The following is a 26699-nucleotide window of genomic DNA, read 5'->3' as shown; positions in this document are numbered from 1 at the left end:
GTAGCCTCATCCAAGAGCATTCTGGGAAGGGAGATAATGTTCTCTGGTTCTGGGCCAGGCTACATGAATTCAGAACAACCACCATTGCTGACACACTGTCAGAAAGTTATAAAAGACCATAAGATGTGGCATTATATCTTCTTGGGTACCTGATAAATTGATTCTATCTTTCTCAAAGAAGCATATATGGACTGTGGACATTAAGTGATTTTTCAAAATTAAGACAGTCAAGATTAGCAATGCTTTCTCTCTCTTTCAAAGTGCTAATGATTAGGTAACATTTTTAGAAAATAAGTCAACAGGAAGTAATAGTATAAGATAACTTTTTTTGGAAAGTAACAAAAAGTAATATTAAAAGTCATACTAATGTAAAGAAACCATTACAACAAGCATAAATTTCCACTTCAGTCTTGACTAAAAATGACAGCTGTTGTTAAAATATACTTTTAAAAGAGGAAGCCTGTTATTGGGGACACCCGTGTCTCAAAGAGAATAAAGACTGGTGGCCAATCAATCCTTCTAATCTATAAGCAGCCAGGCTTCCAAATGGCAAAAGCTGTGAACAAGAGGCATTGTGGATATGTGTTCAGAGTCAGGTAGATATAGGCTGAAATCCTGGATCAACAAAATAGCAGCTGTACGGGTTGGAGAAGAGCACTTTAATCTTCCATTGTCTCTGTTTCTTTTCATCTGTAAAAAGGGCACAAAAATACCTATACTTTACAAGATGATGGTAGGATTACAAATGATGATGTATATAAATAGATTAAGAAAGTCCTTAGTCTCATAGCAATGCTCAATAAATTGGCAACAACAAAATTAAATGCATCAAAACAAACATACAGAAACCAAAGGTGAAGGACAAGGTAGGGAGCATGAGATGCACGTTACAAAGCCACACCTTGAGGTAATGAATCCGACTGGAGCTACTTGAGTTGGATGGAGGTAGAAAGAGACTCTGGGTGGTCACTTCCCAACTTGAGCCTCAGTTCATAGGAAGTAAAATGAGAGCTTTGGCTGCATGAGTTTGGGTCCCTTCCAGCTCTAAAGGTCTCAGAATGTGTTAGTCAGAGATCACAGTGGGCTGAGCATTTCCTGAATTCCTGGGGATAATATATATAGATTCTGTCCCTGCCTTTAGATTTGTGTTAGACACCTATTTCTTAAATTAAGTCCCTTTCCAAAATCTCATTCCTCAGATTGAACTAGGAATGGGGCAGGAGGCCAGTGGAGACACACTGGTCCCTTGTTGAGGTAGATATTGAATATGGTTTCTTTGCTGCTCAAGGATTGTAGAAATGGAGGCCCTCATGAATATTCAACAAATAGCTACAATTCTGTGCATGCTCACATGCCTGCAAGTGCACTTGTCAGGAAAAAATTGGCAAAGCAGGAGAAGGAGCTGGCAAGGTTCTCTTAAGTAAGCTCCCTGCCTCCACCAACACCTTGTTCCACACAGCCTTCTCTCTGCCTGGATGCTCTTTTTACCCCGATCTTTCTTTCTCCCTGTGAAACTCTTCCATGTTTCTTTCAGTGTCTAAATGGCACCCTCCCCAAGAACCCATGTATGATCTGTCAAATAGATGCAGTCTCTCCCTAATGTTCCTCTGCAGGCCACTGTGCTTCTCTGCTGACACACGCTGTGTTCTCATTTGTGTAACAACCCCTGCCCAGATGCCTCCTGCAGGGTCCAGACTGATCTATCTAACTGCAGGCTCCATGGCAAAGGGAGTCATGACTTCTCCTCGCAGAGCATGGTGGTTAAGAACTCTGTGCAGAGACAATCTGACTGGTTCACACTTAACTGGGGCCTGGAGCACATTACTTAGTTCCTCATCTGTGAAATGAAGATACTAGGACCCCAATTTGGGTCAGGTCCCCTGTCAGTGCATTCATGGTATCCAGTACTTCTTTCCTTTATGATGTTATCAGAACTCTAGAGTTTTTCCTTGAGTCCATGGGCCTGTGCTCACTGGCCCAAAGAAATACATGAGCAGGAATCTACCGTACAGAAAGAAAAATAGTTTAATACTGAATTGGCCAATCCAAAGACAGGGAACTAATGCTAAAGTCTGGACTACCCGGTAGTGTGTACATTACAGAGTATATAAGGCAAAAATCACAAGACCTTGTGGGTTGGAGTTTGGAGTTGTGCTGGAAGTTGATTGGTGTGAAGTGAGGTTAGGGTAATGAGTAATTTCCTGAGGTCTTGAAGACAGTTCTGAGTTTTTTTCTGGTGTCCTTCTGTCTTCTGTCTAGCCTCATGGGAAAGTAACCAGGGGGTTATTCTACATTAGTGCTTAGGAAGTAAAGCTTAAGTCAAGATGTTATCTTTAGCCAGCCAGAGTTTTGGAACATGTCACCATTAGTAGGTGTGGGTTACTGTCTTCTGCTGGTTCACAGGTTGCTGATTATCAGGGACAAAGGTAGATCTCTGAGGGAGGAATAAGGTGAAGGGAAAAAAAGATATGATTTCTAATTAAATTTAATCAAAGTTATAAGGACCCTCAGCTTCAGTGGTACATATCACAAATGTAGTTAAGTCATTGATTAGGTAGTTAACATTTAATAAATGTCTTCTCTGTTAGAATACAAACACTAGGGGCAGAGACCAGGTCTGCATTATTCATTGCTTTATTTCAGGTTCCTAGAAATTGGTTGAATGAGTGAGGGAATGAAGGAGTGAATGAAGGAATGAACAAACATGAATGAGTGAGTTATATACTTGGCATACTCTCCTACTAGAAGGTTAGTCTCTTGAAGAAAGATTGCTTATTTCTTGCCTTTTATCCTTCATAGTGTCAAACATGGAATAGATGTTGATCAGTAAGCAGAACTGAATTGAAGGGCCAGTTTTGTAGGGAGGTAGGTACCCTCTGGAAAGCAGCATCTAGTTCCCATGACTTCACTGAACGTAATTATGGGGCAGAGTAGACAGCACCTTCACTCTAGCTCACTGGCCTGAGCACAGAGCGGGCAGCAGGGCTTACTGTCCTCGCTCATTCAGTAGAGTTGCAGCCTCAGCCACACTCTTAAGGTTTTATTTAAAATATATTGGTGTTGACTTATATTATTGGCCATTGCTTCAAGTAAACCCACCTCAGACATACTGACTCTGAAGATTCTTTTAAAATTTTTGGATCTGTTATATCCAAACATTTAGAAGTCAGTTGATATTTATTATTCTCTTATACAACTGTATAAAGCACTGGACTTGAGCCCTGAAAACAATCATATACATACAAAGTCATAAACATATGGCTGTAGATACATTTTCACTGAAATCGGCATTCATTACTCACCCTACATCAAACATGGTGCTATGTGTGCCCGCGAGTCAAATACAAACATGAACATAAAACAGACCCAACTCCCAATGATCTCACTGATAAGGGAGAATAATACCATAAGAATAATTCATATCAAGTATAGTGTCTTTGGACTCAAGTAAGAAAAAATGTTAATTAAGACAGACCTCAATAATTTAGAAACATAGCACCAAGTCCAATGGTGGGGTAAAGATTAGAGTTGAGTGAGCTCACAGCTGATAATTTATTGAAAAACCAGATTCCTTCCATTTCTCTGCTCTGCATTTTCAGTGTTGTCCTCTTCCTCAGTTAGGAAGTTGCTCAATTCCTTTGTGCCAGTTTCAGCTGTAACATCTAGAATTAATAATATCTACAGGCAAAAATGAAGCTATCTTTTCTGTTTTCTTTCACCTAAATTTTCTCTCCCATCTCATTGTTCAGATCTGGGGCTCATTTCCACCCCTACTCTAACCACTGGCCAAATGGGTATCAGTCCTCATGGTGAGGATCTGCTCCTGAGGCTATGAATGTGCTCCATGTGGTAGACATAGATGTCAAAACATAATTGAGGCTCTGGAACTCAGAAAAAGGGAGGATAGATGTCAGGACAATAAATAACATGTTAGACTATTTAATGTTAACTTGGCATTTGATGGTATTTAAATTCTTTTCACACTCATTATCACTTAAATATAAACTCCATGAACTCAGGGATCTTTTGTAGGTTTTGTCCTAGGATGTGTCACAAAACATATAGAAAGTACCTGGCACATAAAAAATATTTAAGAAATATTTGCTGAATGAAAGAAAAATTGGCCACATTACTGTGCCCTCGTTTTACAAATGTAGAAACAGAAGTTGAGAGTAGTTATATGGGTTATCCAGTCACTAGTTATAGAATGTCCTAAGAAGGGTTTGACTTTTATTTGCTAGACTTCAAGTCCAGTGTTTGTATGACTCCCTTTGGCTTAGCTGCCTGTTCATTAGAGAGGTACAGCTAAAGTGTTCTGGAATTTCCAACGACATAGGTATTAATTTTTACTGGGAAGGCTAGGAGACTTCATGTAGAAGGCACACATGATTTCTGCATGGAAATTATAGAACTGTTAGCTGGGACCAAGTCCAAAATTCTAACTTTTCACATAATAGTCACAATCACATGATCCGTATATGAGCATAACAAAAACATTCTTATTATTTTCTTTCTAAAATCTCTGTGCTATTTTCAACTGTTAAATTTTTTAATCAGCTTCTATCTTGTTATGTCAACATATACCTTAAGTTATAATGTGCAGTATGTGCAATTGGCTTCATACTCTGGACTGGTGTGCCTGGACCATTTCATTCACCAATATTGTCATTCAACAACTATTTACTAAGTATATCATAGGACACACAGTGTTTTAAATGCAGAGGACACAGCAGGAAACAACACTGGCCAAGCATCTGTTTGTACACTGTGCCAGGTGATGGTGAGAGCTCTGAAGAGGAATAACACAGCGAGAAGCAGGGAGGCCCAGAATAATGGGGGAAGAAGAGGAAGCTTCTGTATATACAATCGGTAGATATTTGAGCAGACTTAAGTGAAATGAGGATGTGAACTCAGAAGTTATTAGAGTGAAGAACATTCCAGAATGACAGACCAGGAAGCACAAAGTCCCTGAGACAGGGGGATGTTTGATGTGTTTGAGGAACAGTGAGGATGTCAGTGAGAACAGAACACAAGAACTAAAAATGTAGAAGGATGGCGGGAGGTAAAATTAGAGGTCCCCAGAGCATGCTGATAAAAGTTCATAGACTTGACAGACACAGCCCAAGACAGGGAGGTAAAGGAGCATGTATGCCCCTCAAATCAACCTCACTTATGTAGTATGTGTTTGATTAAAGCTCACCATTGCTATTACCATCATAACAACTGCGATTATCCACTGGGATTTATTCAGCATAGCAGATAGGCTCGTAGGTTAGGCTCTCCCAAGCCAGAATAACTATTAAAAACCAAAAGAAGTCTTCTCAGAAACATAACTATGCACACTTGCAGAAACAGCAATGATGTCCCTTAGTGAAAGTCTGGCAGCTGTACAAGACAGCTGAGAAGCCGACATTCCTCGACATGAATGAGCAAAGGACACCCACCAGAAAGCCAGGCGGAGGGGGAAGAACAAAGCACCCTCTTTGACAGTCGAGGATGCTGCCTGGGCTTCCACACCTAATGAGCTTTTTCGGGGCACTCTCTCAGGATCCCAAGAGCAGACTGCTGTCCTTGTGTGCTCTCCAAAGAGCCAAATAAGACTCATCCACACCACACACCTGAGCCTGTGGTTTGAGCCATGGCAGAGGGCAAAGGAGCGGGCAGCCACTGTAAGGCCTGGGATGGATGTGGGTGACCTTGATGTAGGAGAACCCAAGGCTTCCTGACTGTAAAGGTGCCCTGTCTTTCTGCGCTGTTTTCAGTCTTTCTTCAACTGGGTCCAAGGAGCTTCATGTTGGGGCTTGGAAAATAATGGTGTTCATTGAGCAACCAGGGTATTGGGCAGAGGCAAGGGAGATGACTCAGGCATGAAAGACACAGAAGGGGCCGGCTCGGGGGCCACATGGGGGCAGAGAAAAGCATCTCATTCTATTCCCTGGTCCCTGGCTCTTCCTTCTGACCGAAACAAGGGAAAGCAACATATTTTGTTAATGTACTGTACAATTTTAAAGCACATTTTGGGGCAATTTTTTAATTAAAAACTTACTGTGCATCAGACCCCCATGTCCTGTTTCCAGCAAGGACTCCTGCTCCTGCTACCTAAAGGCTCAGCAGCCCCCTGCCCTAAGCCAGCCCTGGCTTCTGGAGGTTTCCTTTCAATGCATTTTAACCAATATCTGAGACCTCTTGAGACAGGCAGGCACAGGTCCAGGCAGCAGGATGCGAAGGTGCAGAAAACTGAGCCTCCACTCCCACATCCCAGCCCAGCCTCACCTGTCAGATCTGTGCCTGCTCGCGCCGCTCACGCACATACCTTCCCAGTCCAGTGGGCTTCCAGACAAGCCTGAGTTCAACCTGATGCTAACCTTCACCAGCTCTGCGACCTCAGGCAGGAAACACATTCTCCTAGACCCTGGTTTCTCCTCTGCAAAATGAGAATAATCACCTTCATCCCACCCACCTCAGAACGGTTGTTGTGTATCCTTGAGACAACAGTTACAGAAGGCTTTCAAGAAATCAAACATCATATGAAACCTGAACACCAAAAACGGGCTTAAAATGCCTTGGGTGGCACGCACAGCAAACATGGAGGCTGTGGGCATGATGGGGTAGCATCAGTGGTGGGCTTCTAGAAGCCTGCAGTGTTCTTCCTTCTCGGCTCCATTCCAAAGTGCTGATTAGATCCACTGGCCACAAGTAAGGGACTAAAAGACCATCCAGAACTGAAGCGAGTAGCCCTGCGAATCCACACAACTTCCTTCCTGTCTCTCCTCAAGTGACTTGTTTTCACTGGAAACAGATTTCCTCTTCCTGCCTGGGAAACTCTGTTTACAAAAACTAGCCCTGCTAAGGAAGGCAAAAAAGGAAAACTTTTCCCACCAACCAGCCTTGGAATTTTACCAGGTTACCCTTCTAACCTGAACCAAAATAGGCCGTGACTCATCATTTGTGCTTGGGGGTTCTCTTCCCCATTTACCTTCCCAGGAGATCATATCTGGGATCACCAGTAAAAAGCAAGCTGTAGATACCTCCATGGGGGAGGTATCCTCACCACACTTCCAATATCTAAGCTCCCCTCTGTGCGAGGTTCTAGCATCTGATCCTCTTCTGGCACTCTGTGCTCCCTGCTGTGTCTGCTCATCCAAGTCAAATTTCCCTTCCAGTCTTTCCCCTTCGCCTCAAGTCGACAATCTCCTGGCTGTGGCTCTAGACACAGCTCGTCAAGCTTTAGTTTTCTGATCTGTAATAAGAGGCTAATAATAGTAGCAAGAGCCAATATCGACAGAGTACTTTCTATTTGCCATATATTCATTCATTTCATCCTTCAAAGAAGCCTATGAGGGGGAGCTATCACTGTCTTCATTTTATAGCCGAGGACACTGAGTCACAGGACAGTAAGTTATCTACAACCGACAGAGCCAGATCAAACTACTGATAGTCAGGCCCACAGTGTTAACCAATGCATTACAGCCAACTGTCCAATTTGTCCACATGTTTCAGGGTTAAAAGAGATACCTAGAAAATAGTAAGCATTGAATAAAGAGTTATATTATTGGATGAAAATATGTCAAAGACTGATTCATGTCAGGCCTTCAAATTATGTTAGTTCTTTTCCTGTCATGTATCTTCTCAAAGCAATCCCCACCCCTGTGATCTCCCCATCAGGTAGCCCAGAGTGTGCTGTTTGAAGGTTATTCGTGAGAAAGCTGAAGTGCTCAGTTCTGAGTAATGTGAAGCATTGAGGTGGGATCTGCCATGTTCTGGATGGTGCTTTAGTTCAAAGGCACTCGGCCATGGGCACAAGTACAATCAATACAACACAGAGTTTCTATAATGGTTTCTAAGAAGCTACAGTTCTTGGTGAAAAAAAACAGGGTCATTATATATATATTTTTTTTCTTTATTGTTTCTATTTGGTTCAACACATGGGAGAGGGCTCCAGGGTGGTTAAAAGGATACTTAGTGGTATCAGGGAGAGCTTCAGGCAAAAGCCAGGCATCAGGGAATACAGGGGCACCCCTCAAAGTCCTCTGGGCTCCAAAGGCTCCTAGTCATGATTGAAGGTGGGACTTTGAAAGAGATACTTGCCCCAGCCCAGACAGGGGCCACCAGCCTGCTGAGGTTGGTCAAGTGGTCAACCATTTTCTTGGTGCGTCTCCTCCTCATCCAGGAAGTGGCTCTCCAGGAAGTTACAGGGATGAGGGGCTGTGTGGGTAGAACCCAGGGCATGCAGATCTGAAAGGGCCTGATTCAGGTTCTTCTCCATGACCATGGTGGCATCCATGGCATCCTGAGTTTTACCCCACTTATCTTGAGAAGGCTTCAGCACGTCCTAGAAGAGAATGCAATGCATTCACCTCACTGGTTTTGCACCTTAAGAGATGCTTAGTGTCCTTGTACTTCTCTTTGGACAATCCTGGGAAGAAGTGGCCCACGCTCTCTCCAGAGCCACATCATTGCAGGTGAAATAGAAGCCCAAAAAAAAGTAGGTGTAGGAGGCCCGCAGATGCAGGTTGATTAGGTGGTTGATGGCAGCCTCTATCTTGGTAGAATAATTCTGATGAATTTGAGAGCTCATGGTTGTTTAGCAATAAGGAGTTAAGGTAAAAAAAAAAAAAATAGTGTTGGTTGGTCTCCAGGCTAAGACTGGCTGAGGTAGTTCCACAGGTGATGACTGGGAAAGAGATTGGAGGGTGTTCGAAAGAAGGGGCATCCCTGGGTCTGTTCCGTTCAAACACTGTTGAAGCAAGAGACAGATGAGGGGGACTGCCAAGGTTATTTTTAATGAGGGAACTCCTAACAGACTAATATTTCTTTTTTTCTTTATTAATATTAATTTATTATGTTAACATGGATTCAGGTGTCTCATTCAATATAACACGCTCACCCCCCTACCCCGTGTTCCCTATTATCCCCTTTCCCCCCTCCCCCTAATTCCCTCCCCCTTCCCTCTAGGATTTGCTGTCTTCTTATCTGTATCTATGTGTTATGAATATATAATTTCACTAATCCCTTCACCTTCTCTGACCCATCCCCTCATCCCCCTTCCCTCTGACAGCTGTCCCTTTGCTCCCTGCGACCCTGCCTCTGCCTCTATTCCATTCCTCAGTTCACCTTGTTCATTAGATTCCACATATAAGTGAGATCATATGATATTTTTATTTCTCTGCCTGGCTTATTTCGCTTAGCATAATAATCTCCAGGTCCATCCATGCCATTGCAAAAACTAAGATTTCCTTCTTTTTCACAGTCACGTAGTATTCCATCATGTATATGTACCACTGCTTTTTAATCCACTTGTCCACTGACGGACACTTGGGCTGTTTCCAGATCTTGGCTACTGTTAACAATGATGCAATAAACATGGGGGTGCATATCTTCTTTTGAATCAGTATTTTGGTGTTCTTAGGGTATATTCCTAAAAGTGAGAAATAAGCTGGGTCAAAAGGCAGTTCCAGTTTTAATTTTTTGAGGAATCTCCATACTGTTTTCCACAGTGGCTGCACAAGTCTGCATTCCCACCAGCAGTGCAGGAGGGTTCCCACACCCTTGCCAGCACTTATTGTGTGTTCTTTTGTTAATGAGCGCCATTCTGATAAGTCTGAGGTGGCATCCCATTGTGGTTTTAATTTGCATTTCTTTGATGATTAGTGATATTGAACATTTTTTCATATGCTTATTAACCATCTATATGTCCTCTGTGGAGAAGTGTCTATAGCAGCGGTTCTCAACCTGTGGGTCGCAACCCTAGCGGGGTCACCTAAAGCCATCAGAAAATACAAAATGCATATCAGATATTTACATTCTGAATCATAACTGTAGCAAAATTATAGTTATGAAGTAGCCACCAAAATTATTTTTTGGTTTGGGGTCACCGCAACATGAGGAACTGTATTGCGGGGTCACAGCATTAGAAAGGTTGAGAACCACTGGTCTACAGAGTAATATTCTTGCCCTTACCCATCATCCTCTTCTCTCTTGTTTATCATCAAGGAAGGTGGAGAGGTAACAACAATGAGAAAAAGTAGGCATGAGACTCTCAGCCTCTGGGTTTTCTCTTTTCTGATCTGCTGTGGAGAGAATATGCCCTGGTCCCCTAGCATCCTGGGGACAGAGAGCTATGGTTGTCCGGCTATGCCAGTCAGTGGCTACAAGGGCAAGTTAGACACTTGCAAAAAGTATTGAACTCCTGTTGCATCTCCATATCTAAACAGGATCATTCTACATTGTTGAACGTTGACCTCTATGGTAGATATTAGTGCTGTATACAAAATATTTCCTCTTCTTCCCCTTCTGGGCACAGGATTGGAGAATACTTCATGGGCCTCTTCTGATAGGCAGGGTCATGTGACTAGTTTTGGCCAATGTTTTGGGAGTGAAAGTGACAGGTGGATTGTAGGATAAGAATTCAAAACTCGATGCAGACTCCTGGTTTCTAGTTCAGCAGTAAAAAGCTTACCAGTCTTTATCCTAACAATCAGTATAAAGCTGAACAAACTAAAAAATCAACATCTTCTTAGATCTTTCAGAGAAGTGAAGTCATGGGACAAAATGCCACAACAAAATTAGAGAGGCAGACAGACAGATACTCGTTGGAACAGAAGCTTCCGTGACAACAGTGCCTCAAAGAAAAACTGCAATTGATGAATTGCTGGAGGCTCAGTATAGATAACCCACCCAAATTATAAAAAACTCCAGGGCAACCCAGTCATAGAACAGCCCTCACACTACTTGAGTTTTACCTCCTGGAACTCTACCAGGTTCTTCAAGGGAATATTGGAGAAAAATGTCCCCAGGGGTGGGAAAAGAACCATTTGCATATACCAGAGCATTTTGTCCTTCTCAACAATGCCTGCCCTCAGGAAACACTATTCACCAGAGCCTAACCTGCTGGGTTATATCAAAGCCTCGCCTACGTGGTGGAAGAGCATACTCAAGTCCAGATCCCAGCAGCCATCTTGTCGCACTTAGAGGGGGAAACAACTGAGAGGCATGGGGGATGTTCACAGTCCACGGGCACAGCCCCACCCAAAGACTGAGACTTCCATCAGAAAACAATGGAATACATCTCCTCACCCCATGGTTTACCGCTACATTAGCAAAGGCCTATTTACCATAGTTTCTTCCACCCACTGCATCATGTCCCAATTTCAACAGAAAAGTACAAGGCATACTAAAAGACAAAACAAAACAAGCAAACAAACAATACACATCAGAACCAGAACCAAATAGGGCAGTGAAATTGGAATTACGTGACCATGAATTTAAAACAATTATAATTAGGTAGGCAGCATGCCAGAACAGATGGACAATGTAAGCAGCAATTCAAAAACTCTAAGAAAGAAAGAAAAAGAAATATTAGAGATCAAGAACACTATGACAGAAATAAAGACTGCCTTTGATAAGTAGGCTGGACATGGCCGAGAAAAGGGTCTCTGAGTTTGAGGATATGTCAACAGAAACTTCCCAAACTGAAAGCAAATAGAAGAAAGTAAAAAAAAAAAAAAAAGACTCAAAAACACTGATGAGCATATCCAAGAACTGTGGGACAACCACAAAAGTGTGCCATAGGGGGACTGGGAATGTCAGAAGAGATACTCTGCAACAAGCAGAGTTCTGCTCGCAGGTTCTGGCCCAGTTTGATCACAGCATATATATGTAGCCCTTGCTTTTGTTATGTCCGTGGCCGTGTGTGTGTGTGTGTGTGTGTGTGTGTGTGTGTGTGTGTGTGTGTGTACATGTGTACATTGGGGCTTATAGGTGGGTGGTAGGATATTAGTGCAAAAATTGCCACACCACCTACCATTTTATAACCTACTTTGTGACATGAGCCAAATAATTTAAGATACATTATGAATTTTAAACCTCACAATTACCCTGAAAAAATAAATGCAATTCTTATGCTCATTTCACAGCACCTGAGTTCCATGGCAAGTTTCTCAAGGTCATGGAGTGGGTCTGTGATGAAGCCAAGTTTCGACCACAGATCCATCTCTCTTCAAAGCCCCAATGCACTTAACCACTATGTTCGTCTGGCTTTTAATTTTTCACTTCCTGCGCTGCCTAGAAAGAGGGTCAACACATGGCTGGGCCTCAATAAATATTTTTGCATTTACTGAATCTTAAGATAGATTCCTGTTAAAACTATTTTTAAAGTTCTTGTTATCAGCACTTAACTCAATTTCAGTACCTAGCACACAGTAAATGCTTAACAAATAATTTTTGTTTTAAATATGTAATATTACATCCAAGTAGGATATTGTGCTATAGACTGTGATGACTCATTTTTAACAACAGGTGGCATTTTCTATCCTGGTTTGCAGGTATTATTTGTCTATTTTAATATAGTGTGATGTTTTTATTTTATAAGGAAAGATAAAGCATAGCTGAATGGAAAAATATTCTAACCGATTCTTTCTTCTTAACCACTGAAGTCTCATTACTCAGACCAAAGGCACTAACTTCAGTGTCACTTAGTTCCTCCTTGCGCAGATAGCATATACAATAATTCTGAGAGAACAAACAGCCTTCTGCGTGTTGACAAACCCAGGGCAAGGAGAAAGGAGAAGGAAGCGAATGCTCAGAGATTAAGAGCACACAGGTGGCTCCACAGAGAACTAACCCTGCTGCACCCTCAACCTGTGTGCTCCTGGACACTCAGCCTCCCCTCTCTCGCCACCTCCCGCAAGCTCCAGGAGGGGACATAGCAGATCAACCTGACCTTCTGATCTGTTACCCAGCTTTACGGCACAATGGTTTGTTCTGTTCCTGATTTTTACCATTTTATCTTTCATCAGAACTAGACCAATGTGACTTAATTCTAGAGTCTTCATTGGAGGTATTAAATAAGAAAAGTTTTCTGTTTTCTGAATTGTAACCTTATAGGAGAGAGGCCTGGAGCCGTGGACAGCCATCTTGTCACACCAAGAGGGAGCTGGCCTGAGAATGTCACTAGTGCAGAAGAAAGCTGTAATTTCTAATGATGACACGTAGGCCTGTAGAACCAGCCTCTCTTGAACCAAAATCTACTCAACATCACATGTCCTAAGAAATTCCCTTTTATGCTCAAGCCAGTCTGAGTTTCCATCATTTGTAACCCAAGGGTCCTAAAAAGAAGAGGATCAAACAGTTACCGTGTCTCACTTGCCCGGAGACTATCATTTCACTTAACTGTCACCCCATTCTTAGGAAGCATGTATCGGTCTTCTTTATTTGATAACTACAAAAACTAAAACCCAAAGAAGGTAAGAAACTAAGCACGCATGATGAAGATGTAGTTGAACTTGGATTTACTCTTACCTCTCCATGGCTCTAAATCCCGGGTTCTTCGCACTACCAAAAGCAGCAGGACAAATCATTGTGATGAATTACCCTTTCTAGGGGGTGGCAGAAAGCATGGTAAACAGGGAGACAGGTTCCTGGCTTCTTTTTTTTTTTTTTTTTTTGGTCTGGCTCATCATACCTTTTATATGACTTTGAGCACTTTTCTTCTCTAAACCTCATAGGATTTTGTTTTTGTTTTTGTGTTTTGGTCTATAAAACCATGGGGTTTGGATAAGATATTTGTGATTTAAGTTCTTTCCAGCCCCCAAGATTTATAATGTCAATTCTTGACTATTTTCTTGAAATTCCCAAGTTAAGAACTAGAATAACCAGACATTGAGGCAAGCCAATAGGCAAAGGTTCCCTCCTTAAAACTCTCCTAATTTGGGCAAATGAATGAGGTATGTGTAATTAAAACTGCAAAAATAACAAGCTTCCGGCCAAGTTCTACCCTTACTTAATTATACTCTTGGGGGTTGATTTCAGGGTGGGGGCGGGGAAGCAGCGGATGTTGAACCCAGAGTGGAATTTGGCCTGATATGTGGATTCTTATAATTTCCAAATGATGTCAGTGCATTTATTTGAAAAACTGAGAAAGTGCTGAGTTTAGTCTATTCACCCCCATAAAGAAAAACTGGAAACTGCTGGGCTAGGGCCAGTGACAACCAACGTTATAAAGCTAAGAACACTTTTGGCAGGACAAGTCATTCGGAGAAGGTTGGCAGGACAAAGTCATTTGGAGAAGGTTATACCCAGTTTATGTCAATTTATGGTTGTGGCCTTCCTTTCTGGTGAATAGTTTGTTCTCAGATAGGGAACACCAGCCCTGTTCTCGTCAACTGGCTCAGAAAATAGATTTGTTAAAAAGTTTCATCATCTGTTGATTTTAGAACCACTGAGGTTACAGAAATTTCAACACAGCAAAAAGGGGCCAAACTGAGTACTCATTCAGGAGAGAGTCAACAAGCTATTGGACAAAAGAAATCTATCTAGTTAATGCAACTCAAAATAGAGTTGTGGCTATAATTAGCCAGATAATGGCTTTGCATTCCTGTGTTCTTTTGCCATTGAGTTGGCCTCTGCTGGGGTTCTAAGCAGAGTTTCAGAGTTTGGATGATACAAAGATGGTATATGTGCAGGGGACCTGAGCATTCCAACATTCTACCATTATCAGCCAGCTCTTCCCCCAGGAAGTTCCTAAGATGATATAGTAGATAAGAGTAGAATCAGATGTATGAAGTACTGTATATGTAATTAAAAGACTAGATTCAAATCTTGCTTTTTCATCAGTGAGAACACGTTGGGTTAATTTTTCATCTGAAAAAAAGAAAAGGAATAATAATAGCATCTTCTCATAGAACTGTTATAAAGATTAAATGAGCTGCTTTATGCAAAACACTCACTGTTTGGCACATAGTATGCATCAATAAATGCTAGCTAGGAGTCTTGAAGATGCTATATGCATATGAGATAAGACTGAATAAACACAAGGTAAAACTTTATTTTTATTGAAACCAATGATGACATATTCAAAATGGAACTCTGGTAAGACTGAGGGCCACTTGCAACCTAGTTGAATTCCCTACCTCCCAAATGCAATTTTGGGTGTTATCACCTTCTGGCTGGGTCACAGTTTTCATGACATCATTTCAGAAAGCATGCAAAAAAAAAAAAAAAAAGATAGGATGAAGTCCCCTGGAATGCAGGATCTGGCTCTGCTTAGTGATGTCACATCAAAACAGCAGCAAGAAGGAGAAAGAAGGTAGAAACTATAACTATTTGACATTGAAAATATAATGATTATGTCCATTAGTAAATGCAGCCTGGTTTATGTCCCAGAATCTAGCCAATGAGATAAGAAGTCCTCATGTACAAAAGATGAGGGAAGGGCAGGAAAGGCAACGAAAGGGACTTAGACATCCTCTCCCAACCCCCAGACCCCCTTACTTCAGTGATTCTCAAAATGTGGTAGGTGAACCATCCACTATCAGACTCACTTGGGATATTTGCTAAAATGTACATTCCTGGCAAATTTACTGTAATGGTTCATTTTATATATCATCTTGACTGGGCCACGGATGTTCAGATATCTGGTTAATCATTATCTCTCGGTGCAGCTATGAAGCTGTTTCTACAAGAGACTAGCATTTGTATTCCTGAACAAAGCAGATGGACCTCCCCAGTGTGAGTGAGCATCATCCAATTGAGGGCCTGAATAGAAGAAAAAGGCAGAGGAAGGGAGAATTCTTTCTCCGCCTGAGAGGACATCAATTTTCTCCCATGGAGATATACGCCTTTGGCGCTCTTAGTTCTCAGGCCTTTGAACTCAGGCTAGAACCATATCACTGGCTTCCTGGGTCTCCAGCTTGTATATGGTAAATTGTGGGACTTTTTAGCCTCCATATTCATGTGAGCCATACTTTTTTTTCCTATTGTTTCTATTGCTCTGGAGAACCCTAATGCACATACTGAAACTGAATCTTTTGGGGTGAAGCTCAAAATTGTATCTTACAAGCATACTGACATTTAAGAATCATTTATTTAACTCACTATGAAGTCATCAAAGAGTGGAGGTGGTATTGTAAAAGCTTTGAAGCACTCGTACTTGGGTGGGAAAGGTACTTTAATAGGAGGGAGGAGCTGGCAGCCACTCCAAGCCCTGGGCCAGCTGGTTCCAGTTCTGGTCTCCATCATGGGCTCAGTCAGTCCAGATTCTGGATACACCAGGGGCTCAATTGGATCCCTCTTTCTTCATTCATCAACATTGAAAGGAAGCTCTCCCTTGCATTCTTTGTATGGTTCTTGTGAATATCAAATAAATTGTGAAAAAGCCTTTAAAAATTTTATAACCCAAGGAAATATTTATTCCCGTGAAATCAGAAATAATCACCCTTGCCCACTTCCCCTGCACTTATGGGGAACCAGAGGTTTGTGTTCCCCCCTCCACGGACTCTCCACAAAGATCATATTCACCAGATAATTGCAGACTTCATATTCCTCAACTTGTGGGTTCAGTTCATCCACAGGATGGATGCTTATAACTACTACGCCATTTTAGTCAAAAATTAATTTAAAAAAATATCTTCTCTCATTAATATCATTAAATAGTTATTATATTTAAACTTTATCAATCCTCTCTCTTGAGTTCTATGCCTGGATTTCCAGCTGCGCCTTGAATATATTCCCTGGATATGCCTCTATTCAACCCCAGAAACCCTGTGTGTCCTAAACTGAACTTCTCAGATTCCTCCTCTTGACTTCCTGATTCCTATTCACGGCTTCACCACTGTGCCAGCACCTCCATTTGAAGAACCCACCACGAACTTAGACCCCTCCACATCCAATCACTCTCCACCAGGAAAGAGTGTCTCACTCACAGATTCTTTCTTCTCTAAACCCATCGCCACTGCCCTCATTCTGGCCCCCCTCTAACCCACTGTGGCTCAGGGTCATGGCTGGGCAGTAGTAAAATTGTTGTAAAATAAAGTCTAGAGGGTGTCCATTCACAGCTGAAGCATTCTTAAATAAGTGAGCATAAAAAAAAGACAAGACATAATTGATGTGTGCTGCATATGTGCTTGCTAGTTGACAAGACCCAGGAGGGCATTTTGGAGAGCTTCGCCCCGTGGAACCTCTGCTGGGGAACTCAGAGAAGCTGCTAGCTCAAACTGAGAGCAGCATCTCTCCTGGGAATCCTGAGATACACTGAGTGATTTTGCTTGTTTATCTCACCATCGTTGTATCCTTTCCTGAAAATAAACTGCATTCCATTGAGATCTTTGGGGTTATATTTTTGTTCCATGACAACCCCTTAAGGATACAGAACAGGAAGCTGAAATGAACCGGCCCACAGTGGCATCTCCAAGCCAAGGTGATGGCCCTGGCCTGCCTCCCTCTGGAATTCTGGTCGTGTAAGATGAATAACTATGACTTGAGCCATCAGTGGCCAACTTTTCTGTGCATGTAAATGAATCAAAATTATACCTCTATTTTTTTTGTCAGGTTGGCAAAAAATATATTTTTTGGTGTACTGCAGAATTTTAATAATTAATATATATGTGCCATGAGATGAAAAGGTTGAAAATTGCTGCTCTGTACTATCTGTGGTTTACCTGAGACAATAGCTATGCAGATGGAGAAGAAATGTGCCCTTGTTGGCCAGAAAAGGCCCAGCTAGCAGCTGCTGTTTGCAGCTTCTGCTTTGAGCTTGCCAACCTGGACAGCCTCCCTGAAAGGTGCCAATTTCAACTTCAGTGCACCGTTAAGCATGCTAGAAGCTAATTCAGCCATGTCTCAGGAATGGGCTGGGCAGTAGTAAAATTGTTGTAAAATAAAGTCTAGGGCGTCCACTCACAGCCCTAGAATAAAACACTGAAACACTGATTTGGTTTTCAGAATTTTCCGGGGTCAATTCCTTTTTGTTGACTGTTCTCCAGGCCTTCAGCCCTCCACCTCTGCCTCAGGAAATTTTATGATATTGGAACCTTGATAATTGAAGGCACAGCCTCCATCTGCATTTGAACCAGATGGCCCTGCCACTCTGAGTGACAGAAAAGAATCTTCTCTGCCTCCTGTTTGGGGATACAAGTGGCCTTCATCAACTTTGATCTGTATCTGCATCCTGCGTCCGAGCAGCAAACTAGAAACATGGATGAAAATGAAAACATAAGGTGGGCAGTTTTGTGCTAATCAGAATCTTGCTTCCAGGGCATGCCTTAGGGGTCAGAATGAAAGAAAATATTATAGCAAAAAAACGAAGTCTGGGAGGCTGGAGAGAGAGCAGCTGCTGACTAACAGTAAAGGAATGCACATCAGCTTTTATCGGGTCTGACATGGCATCTGTCCTCTGCAGCGGGTCCCATTCTCTAGTGTTTACATTTGTCACATCTCTTTTCCTTCCAAACAAAAGACACTTGACAGTCTGAATGGATCATTTGTACGGTGCCAGGGTTCCTCAGTCATCCACAAGTGTACAGCTTTGGATGGGAAGAGGGCAAGTGTATGGCAGCAGCTACATTTTGGAGGGAATGAGGCCATGACGCCCCCAAAACATGCCCAGTACAAGCCAACGTGCAGGGAGCCACTATTTCCATCGTGCAAAACTGAACTGATGACTCTCTCACCCACGACGCAGGCCAGTGCTCTTCAGAGTCCAAGACATCAGGAATGAGGCGCAAAACATATCTGCAGGAAAATTTAGTGCTTTTGACTTTCTGCCCAGACTAATAAACCTCTTCATGTTTGCAAAATTCTCATTTCAGTTTCGGTTGTCTTGGCCCCATCAATGGCATGAAAAATCAGTTTACATTTCTCCCCTCAGCTGTTTAGAGCAGTTAGAAATTTACCTCCACTTTTGCAGTAGGACCCGGGGCTGGGGGGGTGGGTACGTGTGCAGCATGAACACGAGGTGCAAGATTCTTTTGCACCTTGCATTCTTGCTTAGTTTGGTCCCAATAGCTGGGCCTGATCCAGTTTATTTTTCAGTTTTGTAAATAACCTCAGACTGTTGATCAGCTACTTGTTTGTTTTTCATCAGTCTCACCATAGGAACGCCAAACCTCCTTAGTTCAGCCAATCACGGTGCTTCTTGGAGTTCCTGTTCTGGGCAGACACAGACATGACGAAGACAAGAACCAGGCCTTTAAGGGATGACAGGAGAGACAGGGAGAAAAAAGCAAATGCAGTTTTATGTGTAAGTGCATGTGTGAATTTTACTTGGAAACGACTCTGATTTGCACGAAGTCCACAAAGGGATGTGCAGGCAGTGAATGTTGTAAGACAGAGGACTGCCGAGCGGGCTCTGGAGATGACCGAGCTGCTTGGGTGAGGGCAGAAGCTCAATGAATCTTGTTTTCCTCATTTGTGAAGTCGACTTGACAAGGCAGACTTGTTATGAGGATTAAACAGAATAATGTATAAGATAATTTAGCTTGGTTCTTAGAACACAATAGGTCATCAGTACATTTTAGCTATCATGAGGAAGGAGGGAAAGAAGGAGGAGGAGGAGAAGGAAGAGAAGATGACAAAAAGGCATTGGTGTAGAGAATTGGCTCAGAAAGGACCATGCTTTGTGAGCCCCAGGTGCCATGGTCCCCTTTAGCCTACTTCCCTTTGCAACAAGACCTGATTTTAAAGTATGTATTTAATTTGTACTGACTTAACAGTAGCTTTAAAATGTGATGCACTGTCTCTTCTGTACATGAAAATACTAGATGCTGTTAAAAGGGACCTAGCAGGAGAGGAACTTCAGTCTAATGGAATTTTACTGTGAAAACCAGCAAAACAAATCATTTTAAAACCATGTGAAATTTTATTTCTTTAGTAACCAAGAGGAAAGGTAAATGTGCACGGAGCTGCTTTTATTTGTGTCAGAATTCACTTAATAAACCACAATTCACGCATAATGATTTTCTAAATCACTTGAGTTCTCATATACACAAGTACCAGGGACAAAGAGGTGAATGTGGAATATGGTCATTGGAACATGCTCATGGAATAATACATTTGTAAATCTCTGTACAGTGGTACCTTGAGATACAAGCAGACCAACATACACATTTTTTTTTTAGATATGAGCTGCAACTTGGTCTGTATGTTTGTTCGAGATCAGAGCAAAATTCCGAGATACGAGTCGTGATTCAGGAAGCTGCCTCTAGTTGGCGTGCTGGCGCACGGGTCCAGTATCAGCAGCACAACACCAGCATCTCATTCTTTCTCATGTTACCTGCAGAATCAAGTCTAATCTCGTGAACTGTACTCATTCTTGCATCATTTTTGCATTTTTTACTAACTATTTTTGTGTGCTATCATGGGGCCGAAGAAAGCAAGTGTAAAAGACAGTAGTGGGAAGAAGAAGAGAATGATGTTGATATAAGTAAAGCAAGAAATAATAGAAAAACATGAGCAAGGTGTACGAGAGATTGAACTGGCAAGGCTGTACAACCGCAATACATCTACAATTTGTACCATCCTTAAACAAAAGGATGCCATCAAAAGCGCAAATCCAGCAAAAGGAACTACAGTTCTGTCCCAATTAAGGACAAATATCCATGAAGAAATGGAGAAGCTTCTGCTGAGGTGAGTGAAAGAGAAAGAGCTGGCAGGAGATACAGTGACGGAGACTGTAATATGCGAAAAGGCACGTATTATTTACAGCGTCTTGAAGAAAAAAGAACCATCAACCTCAAAAAAGGCAGCAGAAGATAAGTTTAAGATAAGTCACGGCTGGTTTGAAAATTTTAAGAAGAGATCTGGCATCCACTCGGTGGTGAGGCATGGTGAAGCTGCGAGTGCTGACGTTGAGGCAGCTGAGGAGTACATCGCACGTTTTGCTGCGCTTATTGTAAAGGAAGGCTACATCTCCCAACAAGTGTTCAACTGTGATGAAACAGGATTGTTTTGGGGGAAAAAATGCCCTGGAGGACTTTCATCACCCCAGAGAAGAAGCTGCCAGGCCATAAACCCATGAAGGTCTGTCTGATCCTTGCATTGTGTGCAAATGCAAGCGGTGACTGTAAAGTAAAGCCACTGCTAGTGTATCATTCTAAAAATCCTCGAGTTTTTAAGAATCACAAGATTCTTAAAGAAAAACTGCAGGTTATGTGGCGCGCCAATGCTAGGGCATGGGTTACGTGGCAGTTTTTTATTGAATGAGTAAATCTTGTCTTTGGTCCTACAGTGAAGAAATATCTTCAAGAAAATAAACTCCCAATGAAAGCATTACTAATCCTTGAAAATGCTCCAACCTACCCATCTGGTCTTGAAGATGACATTCTCAATGAGTTCAAATTTGTGAAAGTCCTCTACCCTCCCACCCAACATGATTTCAATCTTGCAACCTATGGATCAGCGGGTCATTTTCAACTTTAAAAAGCTTTACACAAAGCAATTGTTCCGCCGCTGCTTTGAGGTGACTGAGAATACAAATCTAACCCTTCGAGAGTTTTAGAAAGATCACTACAACATCGTGATATGTTTACGCATTATTGACTTGGAATGGCAAGAGGTTACAAGAAGAACCTTGAACTCAGCACGGAAAAAGTTATGGCCTGATGTTGTTGCAGACAGGGACTTCGAAGGATTTGAACCACAGACCGAGACCAAGGTAGAAGCGTTGGAGGAGATTGTATCTCTCGGAAAGTTGATGGGCCTGGAGGTAGATGAGGGTGACGTAAACGAGCTCATCGAGGAATATGAGAAGTAACTCTCAACTGAGGAGTTGAAGGAGCTACAGATGATGCAACATACAGAGCTTCTGCAAGAGATTAGTAGTGAGGAGGAGGTAGAGTCGGAGGAAGTGATTTCTACAAGTGAAATTAAAGACATGCTGGTAATGTGGGAGAAGCTTTTAAGATTCATTGAAAAGAAACACCCAGAAAAAGTTTCAACTGGTCGTGCTTCAGCACTTTTTAATAACACTTGTTTGTCACATTTCCATAACATTTTAAAAGGCAGGCGAAAGCAAACCTCTTTGGATAGATTTTTATTAAAAGTCCTGCAAGTGAAAGTGCTGAAAGTGTAGCCAAAAGGCAAAAACAGGTGGTGATTAAATGAAAAATATGTAATGTTAAGCTTAGGTTAAGTTTAAAGTTAAGAAAGTGCATTTTTTACAATTAAGTTTTTGTGGTTTAATTTTAAGTAAAGAAAGTTCAGTTTCAGTTTGTTTAAAGTAAAGAAAATGCAGTTTTAGTTTACATTTAGTGTTAAGAAAGTGCAGTTTTAGTTTACATCTCTACAGTGCCTGCATCCCTTCCTCCCTCCCTCCTCCTCCACCATTCACCTCCGTTAGCCACACTCGTCTGTCTCCAAGGTAAGAATGCAGTACTAAATAACACTTTTTCTTTTATTTCATATATATTGTTATGCATTGGTAAAGTATACATGTGTGTTTCTTAATTAAAAACATCTTTTTTTCATAATTTAGGATGGTTTGGGGATGTTTCATAGGGCTAAAACAGATTAAATCTATTTCAGTTATTGTAAATGGGAGAAATTTGTTTGATATACGAGTTGACTGACTTATGAGCTCAGTTACAGAATGAATTAAACTCGTATCTCAAGGTACCACTGTACAAGTTTTCCAAATGCACTCACATGTGTTCTCATTTGACCTGCCAACGTTTTTGTAAGGAGCATGTAAAACCTATTATTATTATTAAATCCATTTTATACATTTAAAGCTTGGAAAGTTATTGCTAATAAGTGGAAGAGCAGAAATTAGATCCTGGTCTTTCAAATCTAAATCTTTTTTTCTTAGGGTTCACCAGGCTGCTTGAAGCAGCTGTAGACAGATAAGGTAAAATATTTACTCTTCTTTAAAATTTAATACTAGAGTGAATAATTTGTGTACTGGATGGGGTCATGTTCACATTTGTACACAGTGAGACTGGGAACATGTGTGGGTGTCAGTGTGAATATGACTTATATATGTATATATATGCGTGCACATGCATTTATTTTTATATGTGTGTGCTTGTGTGTGGTGCACTATATTTGGGGATACGCACACAAATACAGTTGGGGAAATCTTAAATTTTATGAAGATATAAGCTGATTAACTGGGATAAGATTTTGGGAGAAGAATCAAAGAGCAAAAAAGAAAAAATTAGAAAAAGTAAGAACTGAGACATAGTTGCTGAGCCAATTATTCTATTCAACCGGAATCTATATACTCCAATACTCTATTCTATAGTCACTGTCACTTGCACACCTAGGCTGACCTCACACCTTGATCATGGCACTCTTTCCCACTGAGCTTCATCCAATCACAATGCTCCTCAAAGCTGTGTTCCCAGTAGCCTTTGCCACTAGATCAGAGATAGCACCTGAAAAACCTCTCAACACTGCCTTAGGAAATACTCATTGACATTATTCTCAGCAGTATTTTTAATTGACTATGGCAAACCATAAAGACCTTTCATTTAGAATTATTCTTTCAATTGATCATGGAACAGTCAATATGCTCTGTCCTAAAGCTAAACCTTACTTCCTTGGGTCTTAACTTAGATACCACATCCTCAAGGAAACTTCCTCAAGGACCCACTTGATAAGGTAGTCATCTCTCCATTTCTTTATCTCAGCACCTGGTGCATTTCATCCATAGCTTTGATTTTGGATCCTCTGTTTTGTATCACCCTCACTAGACTGAAACAGTGGACATGATGGTTATGTTCTCCCTTGTATCTCCAGCACAGAGTATGTGCTGGCCAAGTACTGATTCAATGATTACACGAGAGAGTGAACAAATGAATGAACACTTGGCTCAGAATCTAGGGGAAGAGGCTCTGATGCAAACAGGTAAAGAAGGCTATCAATGCTGCCAATAAGCACAGACAGCACAGGGAGGGAAGTGCTAGGAGAGAACGAAGACACTGGGAGACTTCGCTGAGAGATGACCCTGCAAGAATGGGTAGGGGTTAGAAAAGCAGAGAGGAGAAAGGGGATGGGTAAGCTCATAGGCAAAAAAAAATTTTTTGTACTTTTCCGAAGTATGAAGCAGGGGGCAGCAGACAGACAGACACCCGCATGCGCCCAACCAGGATCCACCCGGCATGCCCACCAGGGGGCAATGCTCAGCCCATCTGGAGTGTTGCTCCACTGCAACCAGAGCCACTCTAGCGCCTGAGGCAGAGGCCATGGAGGCATCCTCAGTGCCTGGGCCAACTTTGCTCCCATGGAGCCTTGGCTGCAGGAGGGGAAGAGAGAGACAGAGAGGAAGGAAAGGGGGAGGAGTGGAAAAGCAGATGGGCGCTTCTCCTGTGTGCCCTGGCTGGGAATCAAACCTGGGACTTCCACAAACTGGGCTGACACTCTACCACTGAGCCAACCAGCCAGGGCCCTATAGGCAAATTTAAAATGATAGCATTGAGGATGAACCTGAGCTTGAATGAAACTGAAACAAAGGGAGTAATCACTATGTAGGGATGAATGAGTGGACAGTGAGGGGGCTACCAAGGTCAGAGGGGCCATGCCAATAAGGGCTCCCAGCTGCTTGCTTCTCTTGTCCCCTCTTGCCAGGCTCCCACTCCTCCTCCCCTCAGACTGCTTGGCCAGGAATCCTGTTCATTTTTACAATGAACGTGCTTCTCTTTGGTAGACAATCTAAGCCCAGAAATGGAATAAGATTATCTTTGTGTTTATTTTAGTCTCAGTTTAAGAATCTTATCTCTAGCAAATTCACCATCACAGTTCACCATAGCAGGACACGATAAGAAGAACCACTTTAAAAAAAAAAAAAGAAAAGCAATTATTTTCCCCAGCCCCATTAAACTGTCATGAAGTTATGCCTTATTTACCAATGCACATTCATTGCTTACGGTCCATAGGCCCCAAGCAAGGAGAGCAGAGATGAAATCCTGAGGTCCACAATAGGTTTTGTGTCTGGACTTCGGAGAAAACTTTTCAGAGTTTTATGAAGAATTCGTTTTCATACTAAGCTTTATGGAATTGTGCCCCTGAACTCTTTCCCCTTTTAAAAGGACCCTTCGGCCATTAAGCCTGGAGAACTGCCCACGATGAATGAATTCCAAATTAACTATAGTGGAGTGTCTGGAATCCTCTGAGCACAGACAACAGAAATCTCATTAATTGTGTATAGACTTTCACAACAAAGCCCAGCTCACTTATATCCTAAGAATGGCGCACCAAGAGGCTGGTGAGGGTGAGGCCTGGCCCCAGGGGCACACGATGAAGCCTGCTAGGAGAAAGCAAATACCCCCTCCCTCATGACATTTTCCTTGGCCAATTCAAAGGGAAAAAAAATTACTTGGAAATGCTAATTAGCCTCACTTCTCTTTGTTAATTTTAATTCCTTTCCTCCTTATCAAATCAAGATCTGTGATGGCTTAATTCCAGCTTCAACTCTGGTCAAATGTTTAGAGGCCAAAAGTGGTAGAGAAAGAGATGGAGGGAAACCCCAGCCTGAGACCCAAGTATTTAATTTGCCTTGATTGAATAACTGCATCGGTAATAACTTCAAAAGAGAAGATGACATCGTGTGACCAAAAAAAGAGAGAACCCCCTGCTTTGACTCCCTACACCCTTCCCAGAAAGCAGAAATACCGTATTTTATGAAACATTTTAACACACCATTTGGTTCAGAATTTTTTTTTTCTTATTTTCCTCCTAAAACCCTAGGTGTGTTTTATGGTCAGGTGCATTTTATGGAACAAAAAATATGATAATCCTCAGCCACCAGCCAAATATAACAAATACTTTGGGACTTATTAGAGTCCTATTTTCAACTATAATTTTTCCCTGAAAGTATAGCAAGTTTTATACAGTGAGTAAACAAATTACTTATTCTCTGTGCAGACTCAACAAACTTAGACCAAGTGAAGTTTTATTTTAGCACAAAATAATCCAGAAAGTCATATGCAGAGGCGTAGGACTGCATGGTTAAGAGCTCCTTGGAGGTAGAATAAGCAAGAAAAGATTCTTTAGCTTAATCAGTGCTGAGCCTTTTACTGACATTTAATAAATAGTTCCTATTGAGATGTGTTTTCAGCTCCCAGACCTAAAACTTCTTCACATTTTAAATGTGTCTGGAATTGCAAGGTATCTTACAATTAAAGTGTCCATTTACTTAGTGTCATAGTATTCTTTTTTCTTCCTGAAAAAGCTATTATTAAATTGACAGTGAATCTCATTATAGGTAACACTTGAATATTAAAGAAATTATTGCTATTATATTATCACTATTAAGTAAAGTGAAGAATTGACACAGGGAGACATTACACAGGAAGAGACTCTGATTTGTAAATTAGTAAATGGGCAATAAAGTGACTAGACCATGAAAGACCTTGAGTTCAGTGCTTAGGACTTTGCTATTTTATAGTCTCTAATGTTCTGTTTTTTGAGCAAGGGAGTAGCATACATAGAGACATTCATAATAGTAATGTGGAAGGAAAATGGAGGAATGAAAGTCTAGAAGAAAGAATAATAAAGGCTAGTGAAAGTGGCCTGATAGTGTTGAGACCTGTACTAGATTAAAATCAGTACCCAGATGGAAAGAAAGAACAAGATTTGAGAAATATTTAGAACATGGAGTTGTCATAATCTGGTGACTCACTGGATGTGGACAGCCTTTCTTGATTTTCTATTTCTCACAGCATGGATGCTGAGTTTCTTTGGTGAGCATGAAGATTGGAACAGAAAGCTCCAAGGAGGCCTCCAGGCCATGGATGTAGTACATCCTTTGGAAACTTTGTGTTCTTCAACATACACTAAATCTTCTACCCACTCAGCCTGGAACCCTAGGGCAGAACAGGTATGCCAATGTATATGTCATCCTTGAAGACAGAAGAAAAAGTTGCCTATACAGCAGAGACAAATCTTAAAGATACCATTGCTTGTGTAAATAAGAAGAGATGTATAAA

At 41.6% G+C, this 26699-nt stretch overlaps 1 protein-coding gene across 1 annotated transcript in view; it reads right to left on the bottom strand.

Annotated features, from left to right (window-relative positions):
• Window positions 1-8018: 8018 nt before the first annotated feature.
• The window catches only part of LOC136319279 (uncharacterized), a 72791-nt gene continuing 54110 nt past the window's right edge, over window positions 8019-26699 (bottom strand). Inside the window, exon 4 of the mRNA XM_066252602.1 lies at window positions 8019-8332. Coding sequence (XP_066108699.1) covers window positions 8135-8332 — 198 coding nt within the window. The 3' untranslated portion in view covers window positions 8019-8134. The remainder of the gene's footprint in view (window positions 8333-26699) is intronic.

The sequence above is a fragment of the Saccopteryx bilineata genome, chromosome 1 (genome assembly GCF_036850765.1).
Source record: "Saccopteryx bilineata isolate mSacBil1 chromosome 1, mSacBil1_pri_phased_curated, whole genome shotgun sequence".
In the NCBI taxonomy this organism is placed as follows: Eukaryota; Metazoa; Chordata; class Mammalia; order Chiroptera; family Emballonuridae; genus Saccopteryx; species Saccopteryx bilineata.
Note: the sequence above shows the minus strand (reverse complement) of the source record. Positions and strands in the feature narration are given on the sequence as shown.